The following is a 27,209-nucleotide window of genomic DNA, read 5'->3' as shown; positions in this document are numbered from 1 at the left end:
CCGACACCACCCCGTGGGACCGGGCCGTCGAGTTCGGTGAAGGATCCTTCAAGTGCGGTTCCGACGTTCTGGGCAGAAGTCGCATGATGCGCCTGACGCTCAGTGGACCACGCCACTGGGCACCTCTCTGCAACCTGATCCTGCGCACGCGCAAAAACGCGCAGGTTTTTTACGCGCCGGTGCGCGAGCTGCATGCGCGCGAGTTGAAGGCAGTGGCCAGGCCCAGCGTGCAGGACTTCGGCGTCGTGTACGCCTTGCTCAGCGTCTGGTCCGAGGGCTTTCAGGTAGGGATTTAACTCATTGCGTGGATTTCTTGTAAGCTCTACCCCAAGAACAAAGGTCAAAAGCTGAAGAATTAGAAATGTTCCAGGACGTCGGCGTGAAACCTTCGATCCTCTTGAACATTTCTTGTTCTTGTCACTTTCAAACTTCTCGTTTTCTGTAGAATAAGTTAAAAGACATACAAAACAGACAGTACAAGACACCCTTTGCGTGTCTCTATACCCGTTGGAATTGGATCAAGTACATCACATAATTTACATGTACAGGACCTCCAAGATTAATGTCAAGTACGTTCTAAACGTAGCTGCCGCATGTGCTCAGTGGTTACGGTGCTCGGCTACTGACCCGGAGGACCGGGGTTCCAATTCCGGTCGCGGCTGCCACGCTTTAGTGGGGGCGAAACGCAAAAGCGCCCGTGCGGTGTGCGCTGTCGTTGGTCGTTACAGATCCCCAGGTGGTCGGAATTACTCTGGAGTCGCCTACTTCAACGTCCCTGATAGGCTAAGTCGCTTCGGGACGTTCCCCCCATACCACACTATACCATTTTAAATGCAGAATCAATAAGGATTATCACGAGTGAATGCATATTGCTTCCAAAGTAAGGGTTACTCCAATGGGTCGGATCTACGCTATTGACGGATAAAGATGGCCTTCGTTCGGGGATTTGCTGCGTTGGCGGTTTTGGCATATCGCGCTGTGCCATGACCTGGCGTAAATATAAAACTGCGTCACTATTCCATGCGCGCATTTTTGCGGACCTACGGTGTCATTTTGGGTTTCAATAGGGAGCTTCCCGAAGCGAAGTAGAATTAAGCGGGCGTACGACTCGAACGGCGCTTGAAAACTGCACTGTCGAACGCGGACGAGCAACACCTGGATTACCGCCTTTGCAGGTCACCGATGAGCTGGCGATGGACGCTCAGAGCTGCCGGGAAACGCTCCTCGAGTTGTCTGCGCGCGCCGAGGAGTGTCCCCGTGCCCTGGAAGAAGCCCTCTTCGAGATCTATTTCTCGCTTAGCCAGGGAAAGGTGAGAGCCCGGTTTTTCAGGCTGGCTTTAACAACAAAAGCTTAAGGGCCCTCTTGACGTCCGCAGCCCGCTCGCCTCGCACCTGGCCTGGCGTTCAGTAAGATTTGTTTTCTGAACTATGTTAAGTAAGCTTTTATTGCAGAATTCTGTACTGAAGGCAGCAGCAGAACAGTGGTTTTCTTAGAGCGAAAGCTCGACTCTTCCCACAACTCGCAAGGTCAAGTTTACTGCGCGTTTCACCTCGAACCGGCGCAACGAAGGCGTAGCAAGGAACGTCATAATACGTAACTCGCTGTGGATTCGCCACAGCTGCGCTCGCTCCGGGCCTCTTCGCTGCTCTGCCACGTGTCTAGCAAAATGTTGCAAAAAACAGTTGCTTCGCTGGCGCTTGGTCTCTGTCTTGCCATGGATAACGCGCACCAGACCGACTCCAGGGCCAAACCATATGTACCCTTGCTTAACAATTTCTTTCGCTCGTATCACTAGGTTAAACAAGCGCTAAACCTCTGTTAGCTTTTTTTTTAAATTGAAGAGTGTAACTACAGATGTGTTTTATGTAGCAGAGCATGTTCAGTTCGTGCCCATGACAACACTATACGCGCTCGTGTGCAGTAGTGGAACCTGTTTTTTTTTTATAGTGACGGTAAAATTAGGCCAGTGGCAACGTTAGGAAGCCAGTGTAACGAAATATAAAATTAAATTGAAAGAAATTACATTCAAGTTTGCAATATCCTCTTTCTTGGGAACGCGCGACCGACCAGAAGCGATGGACCTCCTCCACCATGCGGTGCAATATCCTCTTTCTTGGGAACGCGCGACCGACCAGAAGCGATGGACCTCCTCCACCATGCGGTTTACTGGGAAGCACAAAAAACGGACTAGGGATGGATTAGGCGACACAGAAACACGTTCACGAGCGCTTGTGTCCCCTATTCCGTCCCTCGTCCGTTTTTTGCGCTTCCCAGTAAACCACATGCATAAACAAATAGCCTGGCAGGTCGTTCTCCTGAACTCCTCCTCGAGTTTCCGCAAGATGAACACCTGAGAGGCACCTGCTTCTTTCCCGATGAAGTTGTTACAAGTGTAGTGCACTGTTGGCATCAGCATTCCGCCTCATTCCTTCACGGCGGCTTGCAGGCTATATAGGGCAATGGTAGCGGAAGTGGGGACTACCAGAGACTGCATCGAAAAGTGGCATGCTGCTTCCTTAGCAAAGTTTCACTTGAGCCTTCCAAAGATGTTGTGTCTGCATTATTGTCGGCACTTTGCATGCCGTGACCAAGCTTGCTCACGAGAATTTTCGTTAGAAAATTCAAAGTCTGGTTTCCTGTGTCTTCCCAGAATATCGCAAAAAATGTGGATAACGCTTGCTTTCATGCATGGGAGCCACCGTTGTCGGAAATTTTTTATTGTGTGCCTGATCGTCGGATAAATAGCATAGGAATGTGTGCACGCTGATATTAATATAGCTGCTCTTTGAACGGTTGCGAACAAATGAGGGGATAGGTCGTTCTATCTCTTTCACTGTGCTAGTGTACGGTGCATACGGACGTTCAGGGAGCGCTTATTCAAAAGGTCTAAGCGTAACACCACGCGTTCGCCTGGGAGACCTCTGATGTTCGTGCAGAGCTGCATGACATGGTGTAGACTGCGCTGCTTTAAGGTGGCTACAAGTGTGCGATATTACAGAACTGAACGAGGAGCTCAGTTTGATACACAAGGAACTCGGTATTAAGACATGTGATCGGTTAAAGAATGCATGCAGAAATGCAGTATGCTAACTGTGTGATAATAGGGGCACACAAATAAGTGAACGGTGTGTAGCTAAGCAATTTTGTGGAGCTTGATCTCAAGGTGTCATTTTAAGCGGAAAGTGAGGAAAAAAATTCACTTTACACATAAGGAGTGCCGGTGAACCCTGAACATAATCGTGTTTTTAAATTTTTTTTCATTTCTCCTCGGACTACAGTTCCTTTCAATGCTTTATGTACATCAACACTATTGCCTCTTTTTCCTACCGATCTTTGTGCAACGCTTCTATATATCCAGCATATCAAGAACAGTGTCCTTGTGGCGCGGTACCGCGCAGGTGTTCTGGTTCCGCAGTGCCCTGGAGCACCTGTACTTCCGGTATTGGGCGCACCGGCAGCGCATCGACGTTTTCACAGGCTCGGTGATCGCCCAGGAGCTACCATCCCACATGGTCAAGGTGCGCAAGGTGATCCTGACGCCCACTCGGCGCGTCTACATGCCCCCTCAACTTGTGTGCAAGAGCCGCCTGCTTCAGCACTGCGACCCAGATTATGCCCTGCGCATCGTCGTGCGGGACGACGATTGCAAGCTCATCTCCTTTTCGCTGGGTGCCTGCAAGGACGACTTTCTCAGCGCGGTACGCTGTTGGGGGGTTCATGATCGCCCTGTGAACAAGTAGCCGTAGCGTGCTTAATTTTTGGAAAAATGCAGTATCTGAAGTCTCAAGGAAAAAAATGGCTGGCGGTTTAGCATTGCTAAGCACAAAAGACTGTGCGAAAGCACTGTTTTTTTCACATGTACACCACCGCCACGTAGCTCAGAGCGCTGTTGAGATGTCCTCTTACTCGGGGATCCAGTTATGTTCCTCCCTTTACTCAAAATTGGCATTCTAAACATGCCACCGGTTTTGAGAGAAGGAAAGGCATGTAACTGCCTCAAATTGTAGGTGAACAGCGCCGCCTATTCACAGTGCGACTGGCGTGTCCACTCACCTAGTGAGCCGGTAATACACTTGCTACTGAAAGGCTTCACACGCACAGACACCGCTGATACCCGAGGATTGCGGCTACTTCCTTTCGCACTGAAGGGCACAAGGAATCAGAATGCCATGCGACAAATCTGTATTGGCAGTAGTGCTACATTTCAGTCTCACATTGATGAGCTTCTATTTGCCTATTTTAATTTGATTTCACCGTCGCTTTTTCGTTCCGCTGCTGTATGGATTCATGTAGCTGAAGTGCAGAGGAGGGCACAAAACTGCATGAAGATATTTGATAGGAACACTGAGGAAAATGATGCATTTGATGGGCTCCTTGAAATGACAATGTAAACCGTCCATTTAGTTCCTCTCTTTTACCTTGGGCTTGTTTTCTGTAGGTGATCAAGCCTCCGCTGTCGTCCGGCCTGAAGATTGGTGGCCGCCGGTTCATGTTCCTGGGTTGCTCGACGAGCCAGTTACGCAGCCACGGCGTCTGGTTCTACGCGCACGACAATCAGGGCCGCACCGCGGAGCAGATACGCGATGGTATCGGCGACCTCTCTACCATCGTCAGCGTGCCCAAGTTCATGGCACGGCTTGGACAGGTCAGAGGCCAGTCACGTTCTTGTTGAGAGAGGTGACGGGAAAAGCGACTAAATCGCACGAAAGTATGTGAGGGAATCTCTTCTTCACGTTTAGTAACGGAGCTTTTGTTTTCAAGAAGGTTGAGCCAAGTGTCTCTGCCATTCACCATCATTCATCACACTTTCATGGCCAGGTGCATTGCGTTAATCCATATATGTTTGGATCGCATTGTAGCTATGTGAGCCCTTCATTGATCAGCGGTCCGCAGGGATCAGGCGCCATGTGCAGTGACTCATATCTGACTGTGAAATTATCCACATCATAAGTTATGCCTTGCGCGTTTTCGAATCGAATGTGGGAGTGTTAAAATGCTCCAGAGGGGGAAAGGAAAGTAAGACTAGCGTTCATAAATAATTACGACACTGCACGGACTGTGTCCGGAGATCTAACCAGGCAAATCAGCCTCCTTTCGGAGTACCAATGCCTATTATGGAGGTGTTGTTTCCATTACACACTTTCTACTGCTGAGAAGCCACTCTTTAATGTTCTCTATATTTGCGAAAGGTTTCACAAATTTCACAACTCCCAGCTGCACAAACATGAATTCTGTATCACCATTATTATAGCCAGCCAGCTATGGCAAAATGGCCCATTCGGGAGACCTCTTTTCCTGCATGCAGGCTTTTTCGCAGTCGTTGGGTCTGTTAACGGTCCCGAGCCAAAACACGTCTGTGGAACCGGACATCCGCCACGCAGCCCCTGGCCGCAGCAGCGATGGTTCCCATCGCGAGTACATCTTCAGCGACGGCATAGGGCGAATATCGCACGGCCTGCTGCGCAAGGTATGTATATTATCGTCCTTATCGACAACCAGTCTAAACTTACAACCTTTGCTAATGTGTCGCTCAGGTCACCAAGACAAGCGTGGCGGTGCCGGCGGTGATTTTGCCCGCACACCAATTAAGTTGCTCCCGCGCGGGTAGCGACGAACTTCGCTGGTGCCAAGACGCTCCCGCGCAATTACTATGCCTCGGCATGAATCGACTAGAGAAATTGGCAGCATGCCAAGTAGCGGCAGGGCTTTCTGAAAAATTCATTGTTGTCACACCGCTGCCAACGCTCATACATTCGCTTTGGACACCCGGTAACTGTCCTGTGTGAGAGACAGAGATAGGGAGAGAGAGAAAACTACCTCGAGTCAAATCCGCACTTCAAAGTAGTCATCCTCCGCAGTGTGTCTGTCCGTCGGCCGGGATCCCGAAGGTCACGGAAGCAGACAGAGCTTGACCGATGGTTTCACTTTGCACTTAACGGGGGGGGGGGGGGGGCACAGTCCTGCGAGTTTTTTTTTTGTTAATAGCAGAAGCCTTTTTTCATGCCTCCCGCCTCCCACAGCCATCTCATCCGATCCAACTTCTTGACAGGAACAATATCCCAAAACTCTGCCGCCCATGATAATGCTTCGCTTCTTTTCGACAGGAGGGGCCATCGCATGTCTAAATAATTTCGTGCGGGTCCTTGAAACCCCTGAAAACCCTGGAATTTGATAGGACTGTTTTCAAGGCCTTGAAGGACATGGAAGTTTTGAAGATGCTTGAAAACCCTTGAATTTTAAAAATTTTTATTTTTAATAAACATTAAGTGATTGTATATAATAAGATATCAACCCACCTGAAATCCCGCTGCGATATTGTTAAAAATAGAGTGTAAGTTTCGTACAGTCAAGTAAGCGCGTGCCTAGCGGACGCTCGTGAACGTCTAGCCACAGTGACGCTGGCTTGTTTACCGTTTACTCTTCGGGGCTGTTTACTCTTCGGGGCTCGAGCGGGGGTGCTGCGCACGAAGAAGTGGCAAGCCCGGTATCCGGCCAGATCAATGCGGACATCATGTGCACAATGTGTGGGCAGGATGAGGATTCGATAGAGCATGTTATTCTGTTGTGTAGATCACTCCACCCCTGCCAACCGAATACATGTACCCTTCTGCAGGCGCTAGGTTTCGACTCAGGTCAGCCGACAGAGGGCGGAACGACCGACAGCGAGGTGAATGAGCAAGAAGCCTTTTCCAAGGCCAGAGCGGTCGAAACAACTAAACGCCGCCTTGAAAATTGGAATAGGCTCAAGTGATGGGTGGTGGTGACGACACGGCGGGGCAGACTCTGTCGTAGCGTCCCAAAAAAGTTGGCTAGGACTTCAGTGTAAGGTCCTCCGGTTAGAAGCCCCAAGATCCAATATAATCTAATCCACTTTCCAGTTGAGTAGATAAATGGCCGCCATTGTGTGTGTGGTTGCGCGGTCGAAGCGTTACATTTTGTGCGCGTTTAGCGCTTGCGTGTGCGGTTGTATCGTCACGTCTTGAGCTCGTGTAACGCTTATGCGCGCGTGTGCTGTTCCATCGTAACATTTTCTGCGCGCGTAGCGCTGATATGTGTATGCGCGGTTGTATCGCGAGATTTATTGCCCGTGTAGTGCTTGGGTGTGCGTGTGCGGCGGTATCGTGACATTTTGTGCATCTGCAGCGTAGTGTGTGCCAGTCAACGTGCGTGGAAACAATACCCGGAAAATGCAAATTTCAGAGGTCATGGCTGCACAACGACGACTAACGAGAGTGGCTTGCGTCGGACATGTCAAATCCGCACAAGGCAAAATGCAAAGTTTGCTGTAAGTGTTTCGACATCACTGCCATGGGGAGTCGGCACTAGAAAGCCATCTAAAAAGTGCAAAGCATAGAGAGCACATGCAAGCCGCCGGGAGTAGCTGTATGGTAAGGAGCTTCGTGACGATATCTGAATGTCAAGCTAATGAACCACAGACAGCGCCATCGCAGTCGTCAAACTTGATGGATGCGTGCAAGAAGCATGGACTTGTGATGGACGCAGGGCATTTCACAGCGGATTAGCTGTGATGCTGTACAAGTAGCAGGTGGCATTTTCAATTTTCCCATCACTAAGGAATTGAGAGCATCTGTGACTTCTCCAAAGAGCCAATACCGTGCCTTTTTGAAAACACATAAAAAGCAGGAGCGCGAAGATGCGAAACAGCGGAAAAAAACGGTGCATTGATGAAGAGATTGAAACTCTCAGAAGGAGGAAAAAGAAACTAGAAGCCGTAGTTGCAGAATTGACAGCTTCAGCAGAATTGTATGCAGAAAAAGCAGAGGCAACCAGTGGCCTGACTTGCATCATGAAGTCGGACATCCTAAGGAAGACTGCCAAGAGCAAGCAGTAGGAGGTCTTGGACATAGACATAAAAATTGAGGAGAAGCGAATTGGGGCCACCTAAGGACTGATTGAGTGTTTGCTTTGCTTCATTAGCGAATAAATGTTTGCATCATCTAACAAACTGAACGTGGTCATCCGTGTAACAAACAATGATGAGAAGGGGTTGAAAAAGGAAATATGCTGTTGCCATCGTTTTATCCGAAGACAAGTTTCTTTGTTAAAATATTGGCTCCAATGACAATCCCCTTTTTCAGTGAATTCTCATCATTTCACGCCTCTTTCTACCGCTGCACATCTGTCTTATTTGGATTTCTAACTGCGAATGTGGTCCTTGAAAATCACGCAGAGGGCTTCGAAAGTCCTTGAAAACCCTGGAATTTTTGTCATATACACCAGCATAAACCCTGTCTATTGTGAGCAGTGGACGTGTCATCAATGTCCAAATGCTGCCCAAGTCCAATGTCTAGTCATCCACCATACATGAGATACGTTTCTGCTCCATGAACTACAGAAACCTGTGATGCATAGGACGGTATTTTTGCAGCGATATCTGTATACGAGACATCCTCTGCGGCAGGCAGTGTCACCATCGGTGGTGACTACTATGTCCTGACTAAAACTCGCCTCTTTGCCGTTTAGAAAGTCCAGGGACGGTGCTCTCGGCAATGTGTCCTTTGTGGTTATGATGACCCAGCGGATCTGGCCATTGTGACCCTAATTACGTGAAACACGAGCACAACGCCAGGAGAAAGCTTGTACCGGTACGGAACTTGTTATCTTGTAATCCCGCAGCTCCCGCATAGGACAAGGTCCTGGCGGTTTTTCCTATTTTTGTTAAAATATAATGTATGGAGTGACCTAAGTACATAGCCGTTCGTAGAAGCCTTCATTGTCCGCCCTTCCGCAGGTCCACCACGCCTTGGAGCTAGAGGAGGGTGAGGAGCCGTGCGCTGTACAAATCCGCTACGGTGGCTGCAAGGGAATGCTGTTGCTGGACCCGACGCTGAGCGGCTGCCGCATCGTCTTCCGCGAGAGCATGCGCAAGTTCCACTCGGACCACTCCGACCTATACGTGCTGAAGACGAGCAAGCCGCGTGCGTTGTCTTCATGTCCTATGACCGCGACCATCGACAGAAAGCGCTTAGAGAAGCAGTTGGACACAGAGACACATAATTCTCCCGTGCTCTCTCCCGCAGTCCACTATAGTCGGATGCAACTGAAGAGCGAATCGACTTTTTCCTTTCAGTTAAAGGACTCCCTTCCAGCCATTGGCGACGGCCGGCTCTCATGACCCTGCTAGCTAGACAACGCAAGGAGCGGCGTGACAATGCAGGGAGGGGACTGTCCCCGACCAAAGAGGGAGTGGACAATCTCTTTTCATCTGGCGCTTCCCGCATGTCACGCTAGCAGGGTCATGGAAATCTGCTGATGCCATTGGCTGGAAGGGGGTCCTTTTATGGGGGAAAGCCGCTTCGTTCTTCAATTGTATCCGACTGCAGTTACGCTGTGTCCTAGTGGGCTTGCGCTTGGCTCCTTATGAGCATCTTAGCGAATTTTCAGGGATCCATAGTTCGGGGTGCTGTTCCACGCTTACAATGAATTGTCGTGCAGAGTATCCCACAATTTCTGTTGAAGTGTAGTGCCGTTTTTTCACGTGGCCACGAACAGTCATCGAGAAAAGTTTACGTGAAGCAGGATTGTAGACGAAATTTTCCTCTGGGTCAGATAAACCTGATAACTGAAAGGCCAGAATACGGGAGGGGTACTTATTCTCTACCCACTGGAATGAATACCAAATGAATGGATAGCGACGAAAGACTGCTTATTTGTGCGAAAATTTAAATGTACATTTGCCTCTCAGTGTTGCACTTACACAGCGGACTTAGAGCTTGAAATTTTCGCAGTCGTGCACTGTTCTGTACATTGCTCCTCGCTACCACAAGTAGACAGAAAGCATAGTCATCGAGCCACAGTATGATACAAAGCATAAAAGGGCACGCCTTCCTTCTGCGGTGCATGTCGCTGATTCATTAGTGAGGATAATACGTGACATGCATTGCAAATTGTAAGAATAGATTACTGCAACAGAGTTACATTTGAGCGTGCTGCCGCGACAGTATATTTACGCCCATGATGATTTACCGTGCTCCTCGCAGGCGTTCTTTACCTGAACCGACACATGATCACCATCTTGGAGCAGAGCAACGAAAGACTGCTTATTTGCGCGAAAATTTCAATGTACATTTGCCTCTGAGTGTTGCAGTTACACAGCGGACTTAGAGCTTGAAATTTTGGCATTTGTGCACTGTTCCGTACTTGGCTCCTCGCTACCACAAGTAGACAGAAGGCATAGTCATTGAGCCACAGTATGTTACAAAGCGTGAAAGGGCACGCCTTCCTTCTGCGGTGGACGTCGCTGATTCATTAGTGAGGATAATCCGTGACATGCATTGCAAATTGTAGGAATAGATTACTGCAACAGAGTTACATTTTGAGCGTGCTGCCGCGACAGTATATTTACGCCCGTGATGATTTACCGTGCTCCTCACAGGCGTTCTTTACCTGAACCGACCCATGATCACCATCTTGGAGCAGAGCGGCATAAAGGCCGAGGTGTTCCTGATGCTGCAGAACAAAATCCTCGATTCCTTCATCGACAGCATGATGGATCCCCATGAGGCCGCGCATGTGAGAAATTTTTTTCATCTTCGCAGCTTTTGTGCCATGTGTGGTGTCAGTGCACTGTTCTACGTATAACTGAAGCTCATGTACGACAGCCGATCCCATACTAGACGAATAACTGAACCCTATATACGACAGCTGATCCTATTTTTGTCGAATTACTGAAACCCATGTTTGACATCCGATCCCATTTTAGTCGCATTGAAGGATGGATTCAGGGTTTTGGAGACAGGGTCAACGACCTATGAAGTGGGAAGGTGCTTGTAAACTGATAACGAAACTGTGCGCCTTACTAATTGTGCAGGTTCTCCGTTCCTACTGCGCCTGGCGTCTCCCGTACAAGGAGCTGGCCGGCGTGGGCATTGACCTGACAGTCGAGCCCTTCTTTCGGGCTCTAGTTCGCGCCGTCAACAAGAAGGTCCTGAGTGAGTGAAACACATGAGCTTAACCGCTTTTGTTCATTTCGTCGTCGGGGAAGAAGTGTAGAGAATCAGCACCCTGGCCCTGACTTCGTCCTTTTGCCGATTAATTACGCTAATTTCCGGGATCTTTCAAAGTTATCTCAAATTTCCAATTTCTTCACCGGATCCTCCTTGTCAGTTTTGTGCGATGTTTAGCGCAAAAATAAGGTTCTTATTATGAGGCTAATGTTAATGTTACGGAAAATAGATTAAATGCTATAGGTGACACCATCGAGAACCTGTCGCTTGCATTAACCAGCCTATTGTGGTAATTGTTACAGTCGTTCCCTTTGCATATAGCATAACCACACATTTCTGGAAGGTAGTATCTGGTCTTAAATGCCTTCAATCAGTGTCACAGTGAACAGCAGAGATGTTTTGGACCCGCGTACGAGCCTTGTAATAGCCCACAAACGCATATACGGCAGCGAAATGACCGGCTTAACATTCAGCGAATTGACGACAAAGATTATGGTCAAGTCAAAGATTGCCCATAAAGATCAATGTTTCCTGAGGCAAAGAACTTCAGCTCGTAAGGCATTGAATGGCCATAAGGGAGCTTGTCTGAACTTCTCTACAACAGCATGTGTGAACGACGAACCCTTGCCTCTTCACGCCGGATAATGTATACACCTTTTGCAGAGGAACTGAGGACCAAGGCTCGTATTCTGGTTCCTCCGAACTACGGGCGCACCATGTTCGGCGTGCTGGACGAGACCGGCACGCTCGAGTACGGACAGGTGTTTGTCCAGTACTCGAACGACATGCTGCGGTACAAGGTCAACGACCCTGCGACCATCCTCGAAGGTATCACAGCAACCTATTTTCGTGCTAGCAAGCATAGTGCAGCAATGTCTCGGTGCGTTTAGGCAGCACTTTCATATTTTATTCGAAAGAATCCATTAATGTGACCGTGGTTGAAATGGTAGGGGAATAAAGTGCCCGAGTACATGCTTCGAAGGCATATGCAAACGTGCTGCGTGTTCGAGGGCTGTTGTCGCAGAAATATAGATTCTTGTAGTCGGATCTAAAAGTAGAATTCTCCGACGGTACTACCACGTTATTGTAGTCTGTATACATGAACGCACGCCTAATTTTCTCGTGTGCTGATTCTGAACGAAATTATCTTGTTTTGGCCTCGCTTGCGAGCTCCTTCTCTGGTTACGGCATTCTCATATCTGAAGCCGAAGCTAGGACTTACTAATGCTCAGTTGTCCAAGAAATGTCCCGGATATATCTTGTGAGATATCCGTGGTTTGCACGGATCGATGCTTCTATGTTGACAGCACCGGATACGCAATAGATATATACAGTGGTGAGGTACCCGTGCTTTGTGCGCAGCTAATCGCGGTAATCTTGAGGAACCGGCATCTGGAGCCGAAACAGCATACTATACTCGCCGCCAGCTTAAATGCCTATCTCTCTTTCTCGTGAGAGCGTGGTAAGACTGCGCATGGGAAAGCCTTGCGCGTCGCCCTCGTAGCTTCACTGCATAGCCACAAAAAGCTGTCCGCGAGTATATCCATTTTATTCATTGGCTTGGAATGAAAGGACTATTCTATTTTCGTTACATCGCACAGAGGAGCCGAAAGGTTGACGCATGAGATTGTTTTTTTTTTCACCTGAATTTTCAGCCGCACTTTGCATTAAAGTCACTGAGTATTCCATGCACGGTGGGATACGCAGGTGACGTGATCGTGACCAAGAACCCGTGCATGAACCCGGGCGACATCCGGAAGCTGGAGGCGGTGAATGTGCCGCAGTTGCATCACGTGCGCGACTGCATTGTCTTCCCTCAAAAGGGGGAGCGGCCACACCCCGACGAGATGGCCGGTACGCACCCTTCCTGGCGCGCTCCCTGTTGACACTGTGCTATGCGGAGACGGATGTAACCGTCGCTCTCTGCGCTTGTGACGGATAGCGTGCCTTAGTTTACGTGCGCGTTAGGTCAGGGCTCTGCCAAGGCCAGGACTCTGCGGGCTTTGACTGATGTATGTTGTGAGCACAGTCACAGCGTGAGAAAAAACGTACTGTGAGGTTCCATTACCTGAGGTATAAAATATTTCTCAGTTTCTCATTTCGGCGTCGCAACTATTCCTCCACTCACTGATCTCCGTTTAATTGGGTCATTAAGCAAGGACCTTCGCCATCACTGCTTTGACAGACGGCCGGATGCAGCTTGTTTCCAATGGTACCCCTTAATGTGGTCTCTACCTGTGCTTAGGTTCTGACCTGGATGGTGACGAGTACTCAGTGCTGTGGTACGAGGACCTCATCTTCAATAACAACTGCAATCCTATGCACTACCACAGCGACCCGCCAAAGGAACGAAAGGCGTCCATTGGGGTGAGCAATATTGCTTATTTTGTGGTCTCTTAGTCTGCTTAGTCTTAGTCTGGGGGGTGGGGTTGGGGAAGGGCTACATAATTCTGGATAAACTATTTTAGGTGCTATTAGTCCAGTTGTACCGACTGCAGTGTTGTCTATAATGAAATATATTCGAAATTTTTCAGCTACATCAACGGTCAGCGGTGGAATACGACGAAATCTGGATTGTCGCTGTATTTTTAACATTGATCACAAATGGGTTGTAATGGAGTATTATTTGCTAGATGCGGCCTTTTGGTTCGAAAAGAGGCTGTAGTCGAGTTTTGGTTCCATTGTACAATAGACTGTAACAGCGGTGAACCTATTGTCTACGTTCCGAAATTTTACTTCCGTGTAGAAAGCAGAAATGAAGGACTCCTGGCAGCTCATTTTTCGCTCGCAAGAGGCAATGCTCTTTGCTCAATGGTGACATTACCTTGCAAACCTTGCGTCTTTTTGACCATTTTAGATTGGAGCGGTGGCTTGACCATCGGACTGTGTCCATAGTTGAATAAGACGAGCTGTCGGGCTAATTGTATCATGTTGGTTAACCAGTATGTGTGTCTTGTTGATTATTGAGGTTTACTAATATGTGTGCCCTGGATGTTAACCAATATGACTGTGTGCAGCTAAGTCGACACAACCAAACCGATCCAAGCAGATCATTATTGGCTAAGGAAATCATCCAAAACTTTCTTAGGAACAAACTTGTCTGAGTTCCGGCGAGATGCGAGTGATGACGTCAAGAGAGTGTGCAGCATGGCTCACTTTAAATAATGACACCTTTGTGTAAGAAAACAAGCACATGTAATGCATTGCCGCGGCTTTGCTAGTGTATACGTAGTTGACTGGGAGGGGACGGCTGCTAAAAGTCTACATTTCTCGCCGGCTCAAAAGTAAAGTGAGCAGCACAGGCCTAAAAGGTTCCCGCTTGTGCTCGTTCCCTTAAAGGTGCCACCAAATATTTTGCACACGTGTAAAGACCCTGACCTTCAGTTTTCAGACGAATGTAAATGGACGGGGCATGAAATCTGTATATCCTCCGTCTCACGAGAGAACTTGCCATTCGTTTACGGTGGCCACAGATCCAGGACATGGTGGACTTCTTTTGCCAGTACATCAAGGGTGACAAGATTGGCCTGATTGCCAACGCGCACCTCGTCTGGGCTGATATACTGGACAGCGGCATCAACTCGCACCGCTGCCGCGAACTGGCACGCAAATGTGCCGTCAATCTTGACTTCGCCAAGTGCGGTGACCTCAAGGGCTTTCAGAACTCTGAGAAGCCACCCATGTACCCGGACTTCATGGAGAAGCTGGACACGAAGAACACCTACTGTTCGCGCAAGGTTCTCGGGCAGCTCTACCGAAATTGCAAAAAGGTATACTTCAGCGTTTCCCAACTTGTGGCTCAGGCGACTGCAGTTACTCTAATGGCGAAGACGGCGGAATTAAACGAAAAACTCTGCTTTCGAGGATAGTGCAGTTCATAATGCCCACGTCTCTTCTGTAACTCGTGCTTGCTCCTGGTTGGTGTTGTTTGGCGCTGCCTTTACTCCCTGACTGCTCACTCAGGTGTTAGATCTCAGGGCCTCATCTGTGACTGTTCCAAGATGTTTAGGTTTCTCGTTTTCAAATGAGCGACAGGACTTCTGAAAGTGCCGATGTTTGCTTCAAAGCTGGAATCTGCAAGATCCCAGTTTGAAAACACTTGAGCAACGTTGCATCAACCTGTAGCTTAGGGCCACTGGAGCTCTTGCATGAACCTGTCGGTCTTTACGCAGGTTCAATTTATAACATAACATCAACTATGACAGAGCCGTGAAGCTTCTGACATGAAGGTTATATGTTTTCATGAATGATCGCATGTCGATCATTGCATAAGCAACTAATTTGTTGCGGCCGTGCTTTTTACACGATATTTAGCAATATATTTGACGGTCGGAACTGAATACGTTGCTCTATGTACATAGCACATAGTATATTCGAGATATACCCATGGCTGCTTCTGGCGATGTACTTTGTACATTTTGTTCATCGACAGTGACGAGTAGAACTGTAGCATTTGTTTGTATTCGAGATGCTCAAGAAGTCCGTTGAACTCTGGCGGCCTGTTTGGGTTTTTCGTTCTGTGTGTCATTGCTGGAGCACCAACCATCAGGGTGCAATTAATGAGCTTGTATACTACATGCCAGTGTTGCTAGGTAGAAGCGTTTTGACTTGTTTAACCTGCCCTCGGTTTCTCTCTACCGACTACCGTTCAGTATTATCACGGGGAAAATCTTGTCACTTGTCGCATCTAGCAGTAGTTATGAGGTCTCAGGACCAGTGCTCCTCGACTATCGGGGACCAAAGTAACTGGCCTGTCCCTCGCGCCGAGGATCGACACCACCAGTGCGCAGTCATGCGCGCTCGCATGCAATGTGGCACGTTTGTGAACTTGAAAAAGGAGGCCAGTTAATTTTTGTCCCCGATTGTACGTTCACGGATGCTGTTTGCATTGTTTACTCTTGATGTGCTGAATGCGCGCAACACACTGTTGTGTCATCCTTGTGTGGTTCCGATGAACAGGTTGAACTGAGCTCCGAGTGCCTTGAAGTGGTGGAAGAGAGCCTTCCGGACCCCCGACTGCTGCTCGAGGGAAGAGAACAGTTCCTGAAAGAAGCCACGTCCGCCTATAAGCGGTACGCTTTAATGCCTCTGAACATTACACTATACGAAGTGTGTTGCACTAAAGGAGATGGCAGAAATTTCACCCTTTATCTTATTAGGCCAATGTGCTCTGACTACTGTGGGGTAAAAATGCGGTCATAAAACCATGGAAATCACTTGTCGTATTAGGCCTCTCTCAGTTAGTTGAAGCACAGACTGCTTCGGAGCCGTGGGTTGTGAATAATCTGTTTTTGCACTAGCGAGGCCTGTAAGGAATTAAAATAGCACGTGGGGAAATATTACCCCAATTTAGTGCTCACAGTTCTATTTTATTGACAAGTTTTTGTTATTTAACAGTCTCTACGGTAATACTAAGTCTCTATAATAGCAGGCACCAGCAGCTTCATACTGACCTTACCACAACTGTTTCAACGAAGGGTGCTGAATATTTTCAAAATGACAACTTTATATACCATGGAGAGTACACAGCTTCTTGCAACATGTTGAAGGTCTTAGGCATTCAACAATTAGCGCCTTCTTTTATCCCCCGGCAGGAAAGACGGCGTAACTCAGTGGGAATATATTAAGCTTGTAATATTGTGAAAACTGGAGAGTCCTGAGAGATTCTGCTCGAACATAGTTATTATCGTGGCCGACTCTTTCTTCTGGCTGCAAACTCTGACCTGCAAAAATGCTTCGTGCGCTCATGCCAACTATTTCCGACAGCCGTAGAAAAATAATGGGATGCACCGAACGACCAAAATTTCCTTGCTCATTTTTATTTTTTATCTCCACATGGTTGCAGCCGTCCGAACTAGGACCGTTTGTTAAAAATTCCCGTGCTTGCTCGCATCACTTGTACAGTTAAGTGACAGTACCTTATCGTTTTCGGTTGCTTGCATTTTCCATTACTTGCACCACCTGCACAGTTCATTGACAGTACACCATCATATTCCGTTTGTGTCAGCTTCATAGTTCAGTGATAGTACCTCATCCTTTTTAGTGGCCTGCTTCACCTTCACAGTTCTTCTTTACCTCAGTAAACATGGCACATACCCACGGGGGGGGGGGGGGATTGGCCAAGGTGTAGTGGCATAAACAAAGAAATTTCCACGGGAGATTACGACAAAATTTCAGCACCAAGCATGTATTTTGAAAAATGTATCAATCAAATTGACGGAAGAGTATTTAAAGTTAAATAACACAGTATTTTGGTGAGAAAAAGAAGAGCTCGAATAATATTAAAAGAATTAGCAAATCAACCTACCAGTTGCAATTATCTATTCATGGCGAATCCCAAAAATTGAACCCAATGCAAATCTTTTGGCGCTCGCACCAAACGATAATAACTTTGGCAGAGATAATGGGAGCCCTAACCTGGAGAGAGGGACCTCCAGGCAAATCTTTCTCTGAAGTGCGAACTTTGTGCAGTAGAGGAGAAAATGGTCTAAACAGATTCAACCTCCCCGCATTAGTCACATGGGTTTTTCGGTGTCAACCCACACCTGCATAGATATAAATTCAAATTGGGAATCCTGCACCGCAACCGCGTCATATTTACTTACACAGCCTGGATTTACAAGAACGGACTTTCCAATTATATGCTAAGTGCTGATAATTAGTGTTATTTAGTAGGGGATCACGTAACCTGGCTGATATGTGTTGGAACCACTGAAACCTGGAAATCGCCAGCAGGCTGACATTCGGGGCATATAAGTGTCAATGAGCCGTCAGGAGCCGACCTTGCTACATAATCAGCCACCTCATTTGAATGAAGACCTGTATGGCCAAGGACCCAGACAAAACGGACATTCTTCAACGTGCATGGGACAAAAATCGCAGGAAACGGCTCAAAAAATCTTTTTTGAAGTTTCAAGGGAGACAAACTGACAAACAATCAGCGAGGATATAAACGTCAGACACATGACATGGAATTTTGTGCAGGCTCATTCCAAGAGCCAAAAATTCCACAAAGAATATAGGAATATAATCTGGGATGCGGACAGAATAGTTCCATGCCAGAAGCTGTGAAAAGATGGCAACTGCAGCTTTTTGGCAGTTGACGGAGGCGTCGGTAGAAAGCACCGTATGATAGGGATATTCCTCTATGTGATCAGAGAGAAGACCATTTAAAATGTTTGCTGGCATGTGTTTTGCATGAGATGGGACGATGTGGTCAAAATGGAATTCCACAGCTGCCGGCGTGTCGTCAACCCACTGGAAAGAACTGCGATCAACAGCAATCGGTGTTAAAAAGTTCTGTACTAACATAATTTGTGGCATTTGATACCGTGGCCAATGATGAGAAAAGAATACGGCCGGCTGAGACACAAAAATAGGAGTGCTGACATTAGTCACCGGGTCCATCGACTAGAGGAAGGCTCGCACCGTGAATATTTGAAAGCGGGAATTTAGATCAGGGATATGAGCTTCCAGATAAAGCAGGGCGTTTGAAAATTATTTTGGGAGGCCAAGGCAGAGACGTAGAGCTCGCCTTTCTAGTAAGATTAAGGATTGAATCTTGTAGTTTGCGCTACCAGAGAACAGAATGCAACCAAATTCAAGTATAGGTCTTACATAGGCTTTGTATAGTAACAATAATGTTTCGCGGCGCATCCCAAACTTTTTATTGGCGATTCTTGTCAGCCGGCCTGGAGCGCGTTCTCCTTTAAGAAGGGTCTAATCTAATGCAGGGTGATCAGTAACACCTAGATATTTTACGGATTCCACTTGTGGAATCAGGTTAGAGTGACGGACTAATGAAATGTGCAAAGGCGTGTCTGGAGGAAATACCAAAACGCTGCATTTGTCTACATTCAGGGTTAAATTATTACCCTGCAACCATACTCTAAGAGCATCCAAATATCCCTGCAGAATCTGGTAAAGCAAATGGATATCCCTGGACGAGGCGAAAAAAGCTATGTGATCTGCATACATCACAGATCAGGACGAATGGACGAATTATATCAGGACGAATGGGCATGCCACTGAGCAAAATATTAAAAAGCAGCGGGGATAGCACCGATCTTTGCGGAAAACCTCTTCATTGATAATATGTATTAGAACATAGGGTTCACTCAGTGCAATAAAGGTATATGTCCTTGAGAAATTCAGATATGCACGCATAAATGCAGGTTGGAGGTTGTTACTGAGCAAGTCTGTTAAGCAAAAAAGTATGTTCTACGCTGTCATAGACCTGCGCTACATCAAGAGTGCCCAAAGCTGAAACTTCCCTTCTGTGTAGCGAAAGCCGAATTCTGCTCTCTAGATCCACATGTGCGGACCATATAGAGCATCCGCGGCGAAAGCCAATCTGGGCTGAGCTGAGACCATTGACGTCATGAATATGTTTTGTGAAGTGACTGTGCACTGTTCTTTCTAATAATTTGACTAAGTTTGAAGTCAGCTCAATTGGCCAAACATTATCTAAGACATATCCTTTTCCTGCATGTTTCATGAATAAAATCATTTCCGCTGTCTTCGAAATGTTTGGAATCGATGCATTTTCCAACGAAGCATTGACCATATCTAAGAGGTCGCTTGTAAAATCTTGGGGTAAAATTTTAATCGTACCAACAGTGACACCATCTGGTCAAGGACCTGCAGGATGCAACATTGCCAGGACTGAGAGGAGCTCTGATGCATCAACCTCGGTATAATCCGAAGATGGTGAGATTGTGCACAAAGGGACGTTTCTCTGCATCTGGAAGCGTAATAGCAATCCCTGAGCAATACGCTCCACGGTTTCCTGAGCCTTTGTGGTGATAACACTGTTGAACTAGTGAGGAGAGAGACTGCTGAACTCTTGTTATGCGCCATGAATCTATACAGGGCCTTCCGATTGCGAGGATTTGAAAGTTATGTGTTTAAATTTTGGTTATGTTCCTCCTTGGCTTTTGCAGTTGTTCTTTTGAAAGATGCTGAGAAGAATTTGTAACTAAACCAGTTAGCTAGACTCTGGTTGCAGAATAGCCGGGGCCAGGCCCCTTTTCTGCGACGATAGGCCTTCTCACTTTCTTCTGTCCACCAAGGAGACGGCTGTTTATTAGAGACTGCTGTGGGTACAGCGAATATTGAGAGGTCTACTGCATTTTACAAAAATGAAACCGTCTGCTGAGCTCTGTCTTCCCAGCTTGTACTATAGAGTTAAATGAGGAAGACGTCAGATTTTTATAGATATGGTGGTTGACAATTTTATGGGTTACACAACTAGCTTTGAGCGGAGATAACCGGATAGTGAATGTTATAGGAAGGTGATCACTAGATGTACCCGAATCCTCTGTCGACCAGTCAGTCACCTCTAGCCTACCTGCTGATACTGTTAAGTCAATGGTAGAGCGAGAAACCCCTCGCATAAAGGTTATTTCTCTAGAATTGCAGCAGCGTACAGAATTTGCAGACAGCCACGACCAGAGAAGCTTGCCACAGGAATCAGTACGACTTCCCAGTCACCATGGTGAGAGTAAACTCCCCTGCGATGGCTGCACTGCTTGTGCCTGTCACCAAGCTGTCTAAAGAGTCTGTCCTCTGTGCACCTAAAGGAAAATAGAGGTTAGCAATTGTAATATCGACGCAATGCGGAAATAAAATTTTGATCGCTAGAAGGTCACAGTCAGGGAGAATTTTCTTAGAGATAGATGCCTGATGACACAAATGTTTAGATAGCATGGTTACCAATCCGTCTCCCCTGCCAACATTTCGATCTGACCTGAAAACTCGAAAGTTCCTCATTTAAAACGATTTACAAGGTGATAACCAAGTTTCTTGTAGAAGCACAATATATCAGGTTTATGTTTGTGAATAAGTATTTCTAGATCTGGAAGATAAGACAATACGGATCGGCAATTCCATTTTAACACTTTAATACCTGCCATGATTAATGACCAATTGAAGAGGTAGAAACCGTCTCTTTAAGGATGTAAACATGGGGAAGAAGTTTGGGTGGTCCTTTTTTAGCTTTCATCTGTGGAGAACTAGAATTAGTGACGAGGAAGCAAGGCGCTTGAGCGTCGGGCACGACATTTCGACATCTGTGTGCAGGTGTCAGTGCGACATGCACTGCTAGGAACAGAGATGTTAGGTGGGACCTGGGGTGCATCAGGAGGTGATTTTGAGTGATCCTGCACAAGCTGAAACAGATGCAGACGTTGCTGAAAGGACGGTTGTTGATGGTGACACAGATTGAACTACAACAAACTGAGCCACCGCCTCAGAAAATGTGTTCAGCATTCGCTCAACCACATCATTTAGGGCTTTCTACACTGTGGTCACAGTTGAGGCAGTCAAGTTGGACTCAATCTCCCCAACAGAAGCGCGCACACGACTAGCGTATGAGACTTTCCTGTTAAGAGCAGCGTAGGCATCGACTCTAGAGCACCGGTTCTCTTTGATAATGTCCAACAAGCTACGCTCTTCACTACGTTTTGCACAATTGGCATCATCAGCTGAGTGAATGTTGCTGCAGATGCAATGAGGCTGCTCTGAGGTGCAATTATCAGCAGAATGACCTTCCCCATATAAACGGCAAGGGGTCTCCGACTTGAATGCTTTGCCGCTATACCCGAACCGAGAGCAGTTGATGCATTGAAGAGGGCGGGGTTCTAGTGGGTCCACAAGGTAAACAATTGGCCAGATTTTAGTTCAGAAGGGCAGGAAGAGCCAGCAAAAGTTATTACAGATTCAGCAGCAAGACGTGAGCCATTTGCCTCTCTACTACAGCGGTAGACTGAAAGGACCCCAAGTCCTGCATCCGGAAATTCTTCTAGAATTTCGTGCAGAAATGGTGCTGGGTCAACACCACGTACGATACCATTGAAACATGCAAGCTGTTCAGGAATGAATGCTTTCACCGGCAATGAGCTGGAAATTTTGCACTAAAGCAAGTTAGCAACACAATAGGCGCCTGGGGGGGGGGGCTTGCACACAATGCCTGAATGGCCAAATTGACGCATTTCAGAGATCTGCAGATAATGGACTGTCAATGGTCTTAGCTCCTGTTGACTTAGTTGGGGGGTTTTCATTTTGTTTGCACCCTCACCGATTGGGACGAGAACCACGGGAATTGCATCAATGCCATTTTTTGGAAGGACTCAAGCGGCAGGCAGGCTTTGGGCTGGCAAGCTGGCAAACCAAGCTGCCAACCTTTCACCTGGGGAGGTCAACGACATCTTTCAGCAAAACGCACCGTCAGATTCACATGAACTGTGCCTTAACCTACACCTTGGCCAAAACCCCCTCACATAGTGCGGGCTCACCAATGATGAACAAGCCGGAACCACCAGGAGAACCAGAGAACAGCAGCTGCCAGCAAAACACATCAGCCAAGCAAACTTCTTCCTCCCCGTTTCCAGTCACAAATCACAGTTCAGTGACAGTGCTTCATCCTTTTTCATTGCTCCAGGTATGCAAAGAAGATTCGGGCACTGCTGAAGTCGTACCGGATCGAAACCGAAAGCGAGGCTTTCTCCGGGGCTGTGTCCAAGCTCAGCAAATATATGAAGGAGAACGACCCTACGGACATGTCCATGGTGCTCGAGAGCCAGGTCGAGCATGTGGTGCGCCGAACGCGCGAGGAGTTTTTCTCTGAGCAGCTTGAGGAGGCTCACGAGAATCTTAAGGCCTCCGCCTGGTACCAGGTGAGGCGTACTGCGCTTTCAATCTGGTATTCAGCTGTGCTATCGTCAGTGCATATTGAGGGAAGCTGGGCATTCGAACAAACGAGCCGAAAAAAGGTATGGCTCATGAACGCAACGATAAAGGCTGCCGCTTTAAAATCTTGACAACGGTGTTGTAGTCGTTTCACTTTCTTTGTCCTTCGCTTTGTTATTTAGCCTAATGTAGAACTTAATGGCCGAAATAACATCTCAGGGAGGAATACCAGCACCCGCAGATTTAACGCGGATGGTGAAGCATGTGGCTTGGAGGACTGACCCCAGTGCCACGGAGCGTTGGGCGTTATGTCTGAGACCATGTTGCACAGTGTGTTTGCAGCGGCTGACGATAACAGGTGGCCATAGGATGGCCTGCCGTCTCTATCGTCGTTAACGGTGCTGATGTCACTCGAAGAGACACGCTCGATAAATCGTGTTAAGCTTGCGGGCGGTGTCACAATGCAAGATAGGAGATATATCTGTATTACAAATTAACTTTCATTTGCGGTTGAGTGTGCGTGTCTGCGTGTGCAAAAGGAGCCGATGTCACATCACGCCCTTAAAGGTGGAGGTGCAGTGTCTCCGCAAAATTTTCAGCGTCTTTTGAAGACATTTCACTGCGATGCATGTTTTGCCAAAGGTCCATGGTCTTGCTTCGGCGTGTTTCGTTCGACGCGACTGCACACTGAACACCTTACGGCGACTAGTTTAAGGCTAACACCTTGTGGAAGACACATTGTAAATGTATTATGCTGTGTCGGGGAGCAGGTGACGTACGAGCTTCAGTCCTCCGAAGGAGGCATCCAGAGCTTCCCCTGGGTGGTGTGCGATGTGCTCATGCGCATCGTGGTCAACACGTCCTCTTGCCTCCCTGTGCCGGCATCGCGCAACAGCTTCTGCCAACGACTCGGGGCGCTGCTGCTTGGCCTGCCGCACCCTGGTGGCGGCGACCAGGACGGCACACAGCACGGCGACACGCAGGTGCTGACCAACCTGCTCAGGCTCATGTACGACTGGATCGACTCCAGTCGCGAGTTTCTCTTTGTCAAGAACACAGAGGAGTTGGGCGTCTACAAGAGTATCATGCGCGAGGCCTGTTTTAAGGTGCGTGATGGCAGCAAAAAAGCTGCGTTGGGTGGATTTCCTGGGCTACGAGACCAAAGAGTAGACCTACAAGCTAGAGGGCTTGGCTCCTTTATGTGCTTCGTGCATAAGGCTCTTTTCTGCATCGCCGTTTGCTGGCTAGAGTTCGCCATCCAACGGCCGTAAGAAGCGGGGTAGAGGCAGCAATGTGCTTCGCCTGTTTGAACAAAACTCAGTCTGTTTTTTAAACATAAACGTAGCATACAGCTACATGTGGCAGCTTTGAAAGGAGGCGCCATGTGCTGTTGTATGGGAAGCTTGCGAAGTGCTGGCATTTTGTTTCGTGTTCTGATATCACAGCTGCGTCGATGGTCTACCAGGATGATGATGACGACCTTGTAACTCGGTATAGGCGCCAATTTGTGTTGTGTGGTATGAATATAACGTTTTAACATAGCACCCACGTACTGCGCATGTACCGGATGAGCTGCACTTGGCCAGCGGTAAAGTAGACGCACCTGCATTAGACAATCGGCTGGTACGATCACGACTGGGATAGTACGTCTCCGCTGTCATAACTGAGTAATAACGAGCAGTCATTCTACACTGACGATTTCTCCTGCCTTATGTTCGGCTTTTTTTCAAACAACAGGGAAATGTGCACGATTGGGCACGTAACCTGGATTGAGGTTTATTTTGTGAAAATCCCGAGAGCTTAAGTAGGCTGAGAGGGTATTTACAAGCTCCTTCAAGACATTTTGCACGCTCCCAGTATGAAGTGAAGGCGACTCTATGTGGTAACACAGTAAGCGAATGTCATCGCTCTACCAAGAAAAACGTATTCGTAGATAAATGCACTTAAATATTGTGTGCCATCCTCAGCGTGGGGGAGTTATCGGTGGAGGCTCACTATTCACCTCCCATCACAGGTGTCCCGCTCCATCTCGAGGGACATGCCGCCGCACAAGCTGGTGATCCTGTGCCTGCGCTTTGCGTGCGCATGGTGCCTCAAGATCTTCCAGGGCGGAAGCGACGGGGAGGTGATCTCCAAGGAGTGCCGGCACCGCTACCGGCTGGGACACCTGGCCCTGATCACGCTCAACCGACTTTCCATGTCCGGCAACCTTGCCTACCTGCGCAGGGCACCCGAGGGGTGCCCCTCCACAGAGCTGATCAGGTATATTTCACACCTTTCTTCTAAACAGGAGTGACGTCGCTTGAAGAACTGAATGAATCCAGTGACGTCAAGGTGCATTTGCCCTTAACGCTGTGACGTTACCGAACTCGCCTGTGAAACCTGTGAACAACCAGTGTTTGGTGCTTTCCGGTGTCGCTGACATCATCAGGAATGCATATGTCCGGGTTGGCCAGGCAATCCTGACATCGAGGCGCACTTAAGCCTCAGATGGAGATTAAAACTGCCTGTACAAAATTATTTGCAAATGATTATTGTCTCTGTGCAGCGGTGGGTCGAGCTCATTGTCATGATTACTAGGCCTGTGGACCTCTTTCAAGGCAAAGAAACTGACACAGAATTTTTTCTGTTACCCTTTAAAGGGGAGAACAATCAAAATACGTAGCAGACAGCTTCTAAAGATTTCCAGGCAGCAGCGGAGGCATCGATTCCTGTTTTGAGCAAGGGTACTGCTGGGAATTCTGTACCAGTAATGCTCCTCTCTCCTATTGACTCAAACCCGGAATTGGTCGTTAAACATTCGCGTCACCTTTGTTGAGGGCTTACGTTGTGCTCATGTTCTACGGAAACTTAACGTAGAACACCACTGACACAGGAAAGACGTCCGTGAGTCTGTGAACATTTTTCCGTGCGCACCGCTACATGCTTACGCAGTTCACAAGGAGTCTAAGGAGAGCAAAGATGTAGGCCAATTGGTGAGGCCTTGTTGCTTGGGAATACACTGCACATTCATCAGATATTGCATCAATCGGCGATAATCGTCATATATTCATTACCCTCCTCAATGCCTTGCTTTCAAGCTTTCCTTGAGGTGTTTTCTAACGAAACGCTAACGAACCGTGCCATGAGCCCCAATTGGCAGGCTGTGTGACTGCCGTTTGTTACGTGTGTACGTTACCTGCATGCTTGGAGAAGTGCTATAAAATCGGCATACGCCGTCTCAGTGCCATTTATTGAGGAAGTTAACAGAAACAGCCGCTGCATGTTTCGCAAATCCAACCTGCGAATTTACAGCTTTTTTAAAGCACCCTTACTCGCAGTGCATCGATATTTGTATTCACCGCAGTATCCTGAAATGCGTTAATAGTAGTCTGTCAACCTGTTGGCTGTCCCCAGGATTTACATCAACCGGGAAGACGAAGAATTCTTCGAAATCCTGCGCCGCTACGAGGACATCATCAAGAAGATCATGATGGACTGGTCCGGCGTTGAGGACATCCAGTGTGACCTCAAGACGGACCGTATGGACGAGTGGTTTCTCCAGCTAATGGTCACCGGGAGCCGCTGGGCGCTGGAGCGCCTCAAGGAGATCGTTGTCTACCCGTCTTTCCGCGAGGTGCTTTTGCTCGCGTTCGAGCGGGAGAAGAACGCCATCGGTGGAACACTAGAGTGATTGCCTTGATGCTTTGCACCGGCAACAGAATTTTTCTTGAAGGTGTCTAGGTTGGCAGCCCCCTAGCTAGGGGGCATGGTGAGGCTGTGGCCGGTTGGCGATGCTTCTGGAGGGCAGCTGACTTTCCCACTGTGTCTTTGGATTTGATTTTACTGTTGCTTTTTTGCTCTGCTGCTGCATGGGCTTCTGGTGTGTGGAGGCAGGCGGGTTGGTGATGGATGCATGGTTCTTGTGGAGGGCAGAGTAGGAAGGTCTTTGGCACTTCATGAGGCTTCACATGGAGAAAATTTCTTGTCTTCACACAGATAACGCTGCCCTTAGTGCTATTGTTGCAAACTTTTTTTTTACTTGGCAATTACAACTTCCTGGAAACGCCAATAAATGGCTACAGCGACGTGGCGTGTGTCCTTTCCACAGGCTCTTTGATAAATCAGAGCATAGCGACGGATTCATCGTGCGATTCAGTATCTTGGATCACCCACCGGTCACCCAAGATGCAATGAACGTGTTAAAGCATCATTTTGGGTGTTTTCTCAAATCCTCTTGCCAATATATTAGGACATAGAATTTATTTATTTATTTATTTATTTCAATAACTAAAAGGCCCCTGTGGCGGTAGAGAAGGAGTGGAGTGCAATAATATATTTATCATCATAACACAGGAATTGCAGCAATTTAGCAGCAAGAGAGGAATTGCGGCAAAACAGCGGCAATTTCATTTCAAGTTTATTTCGTTTGTTGCAGTGACAGTTTATACCGTTGAAATGTATGGCATTAGTGAGTTGCATTTTCCCTTTCTCGTGTGGTCTGCTGATGTGCCTTCCAAAGGAGAATGCCAAAGCATAATGCTAAGAAAGTGAGCAGTAGGAGGGATACCCAG

The 27,209-nt window shown here is 47.7% G+C and overlaps 1 protein-coding gene across 1 annotated transcript; it reads left to right on the top strand.

The window, feature by feature from the left end:
* Window positions 1-1,181: 1,181 nt before the first annotated feature.
* LOC144132567 (uncharacterized) lies at window positions 1,182-26,564 on the top strand. Its single transcript, XM_077665061.1, has 16 exons — window positions 1,182-1,310; window positions 3,400-3,699; window positions 4,440-4,646; window positions 5,307-5,468; window positions 8,754-8,940; window positions 10,398-10,534; window positions 10,833-10,953; window positions 11,632-11,796; window positions 12,676-12,822; window positions 13,214-13,335; window positions 14,442-14,738; window positions 15,928-16,040; window positions 22,409-22,643; window positions 23,427-23,762; window positions 24,671-24,918; window positions 26,053-26,564. The coding sequence occupies exons 1-16, from the start codon at window positions 1,194-1,196 to the stop codon at window positions 26,327-26,329; spliced, it is 3,171 nt and encodes a 1,056-aa protein (XP_077521187.1). The 5' UTR covers window positions 1,182-1,193; the 3' UTR covers window positions 26,330-26,564.
* The last annotated feature ends 645 nt before the right edge of the window (window positions 26,565-27,209 follow it).

The sequence above is a fragment of the Amblyomma americanum genome, chromosome 1 (genome assembly GCF_052857255.1).
Source record: "Amblyomma americanum isolate KBUSLIRL-KWMA chromosome 1, ASM5285725v1, whole genome shotgun sequence".
NCBI lineage: Eukaryota > Metazoa > Arthropoda > Arachnida > Ixodida > Ixodidae > Amblyomma > Amblyomma americanum.
The sequence above is the reverse complement of the archived record's forward strand: the minus strand, read 5'-3'. Positions and strand labels throughout refer to the sequence as shown.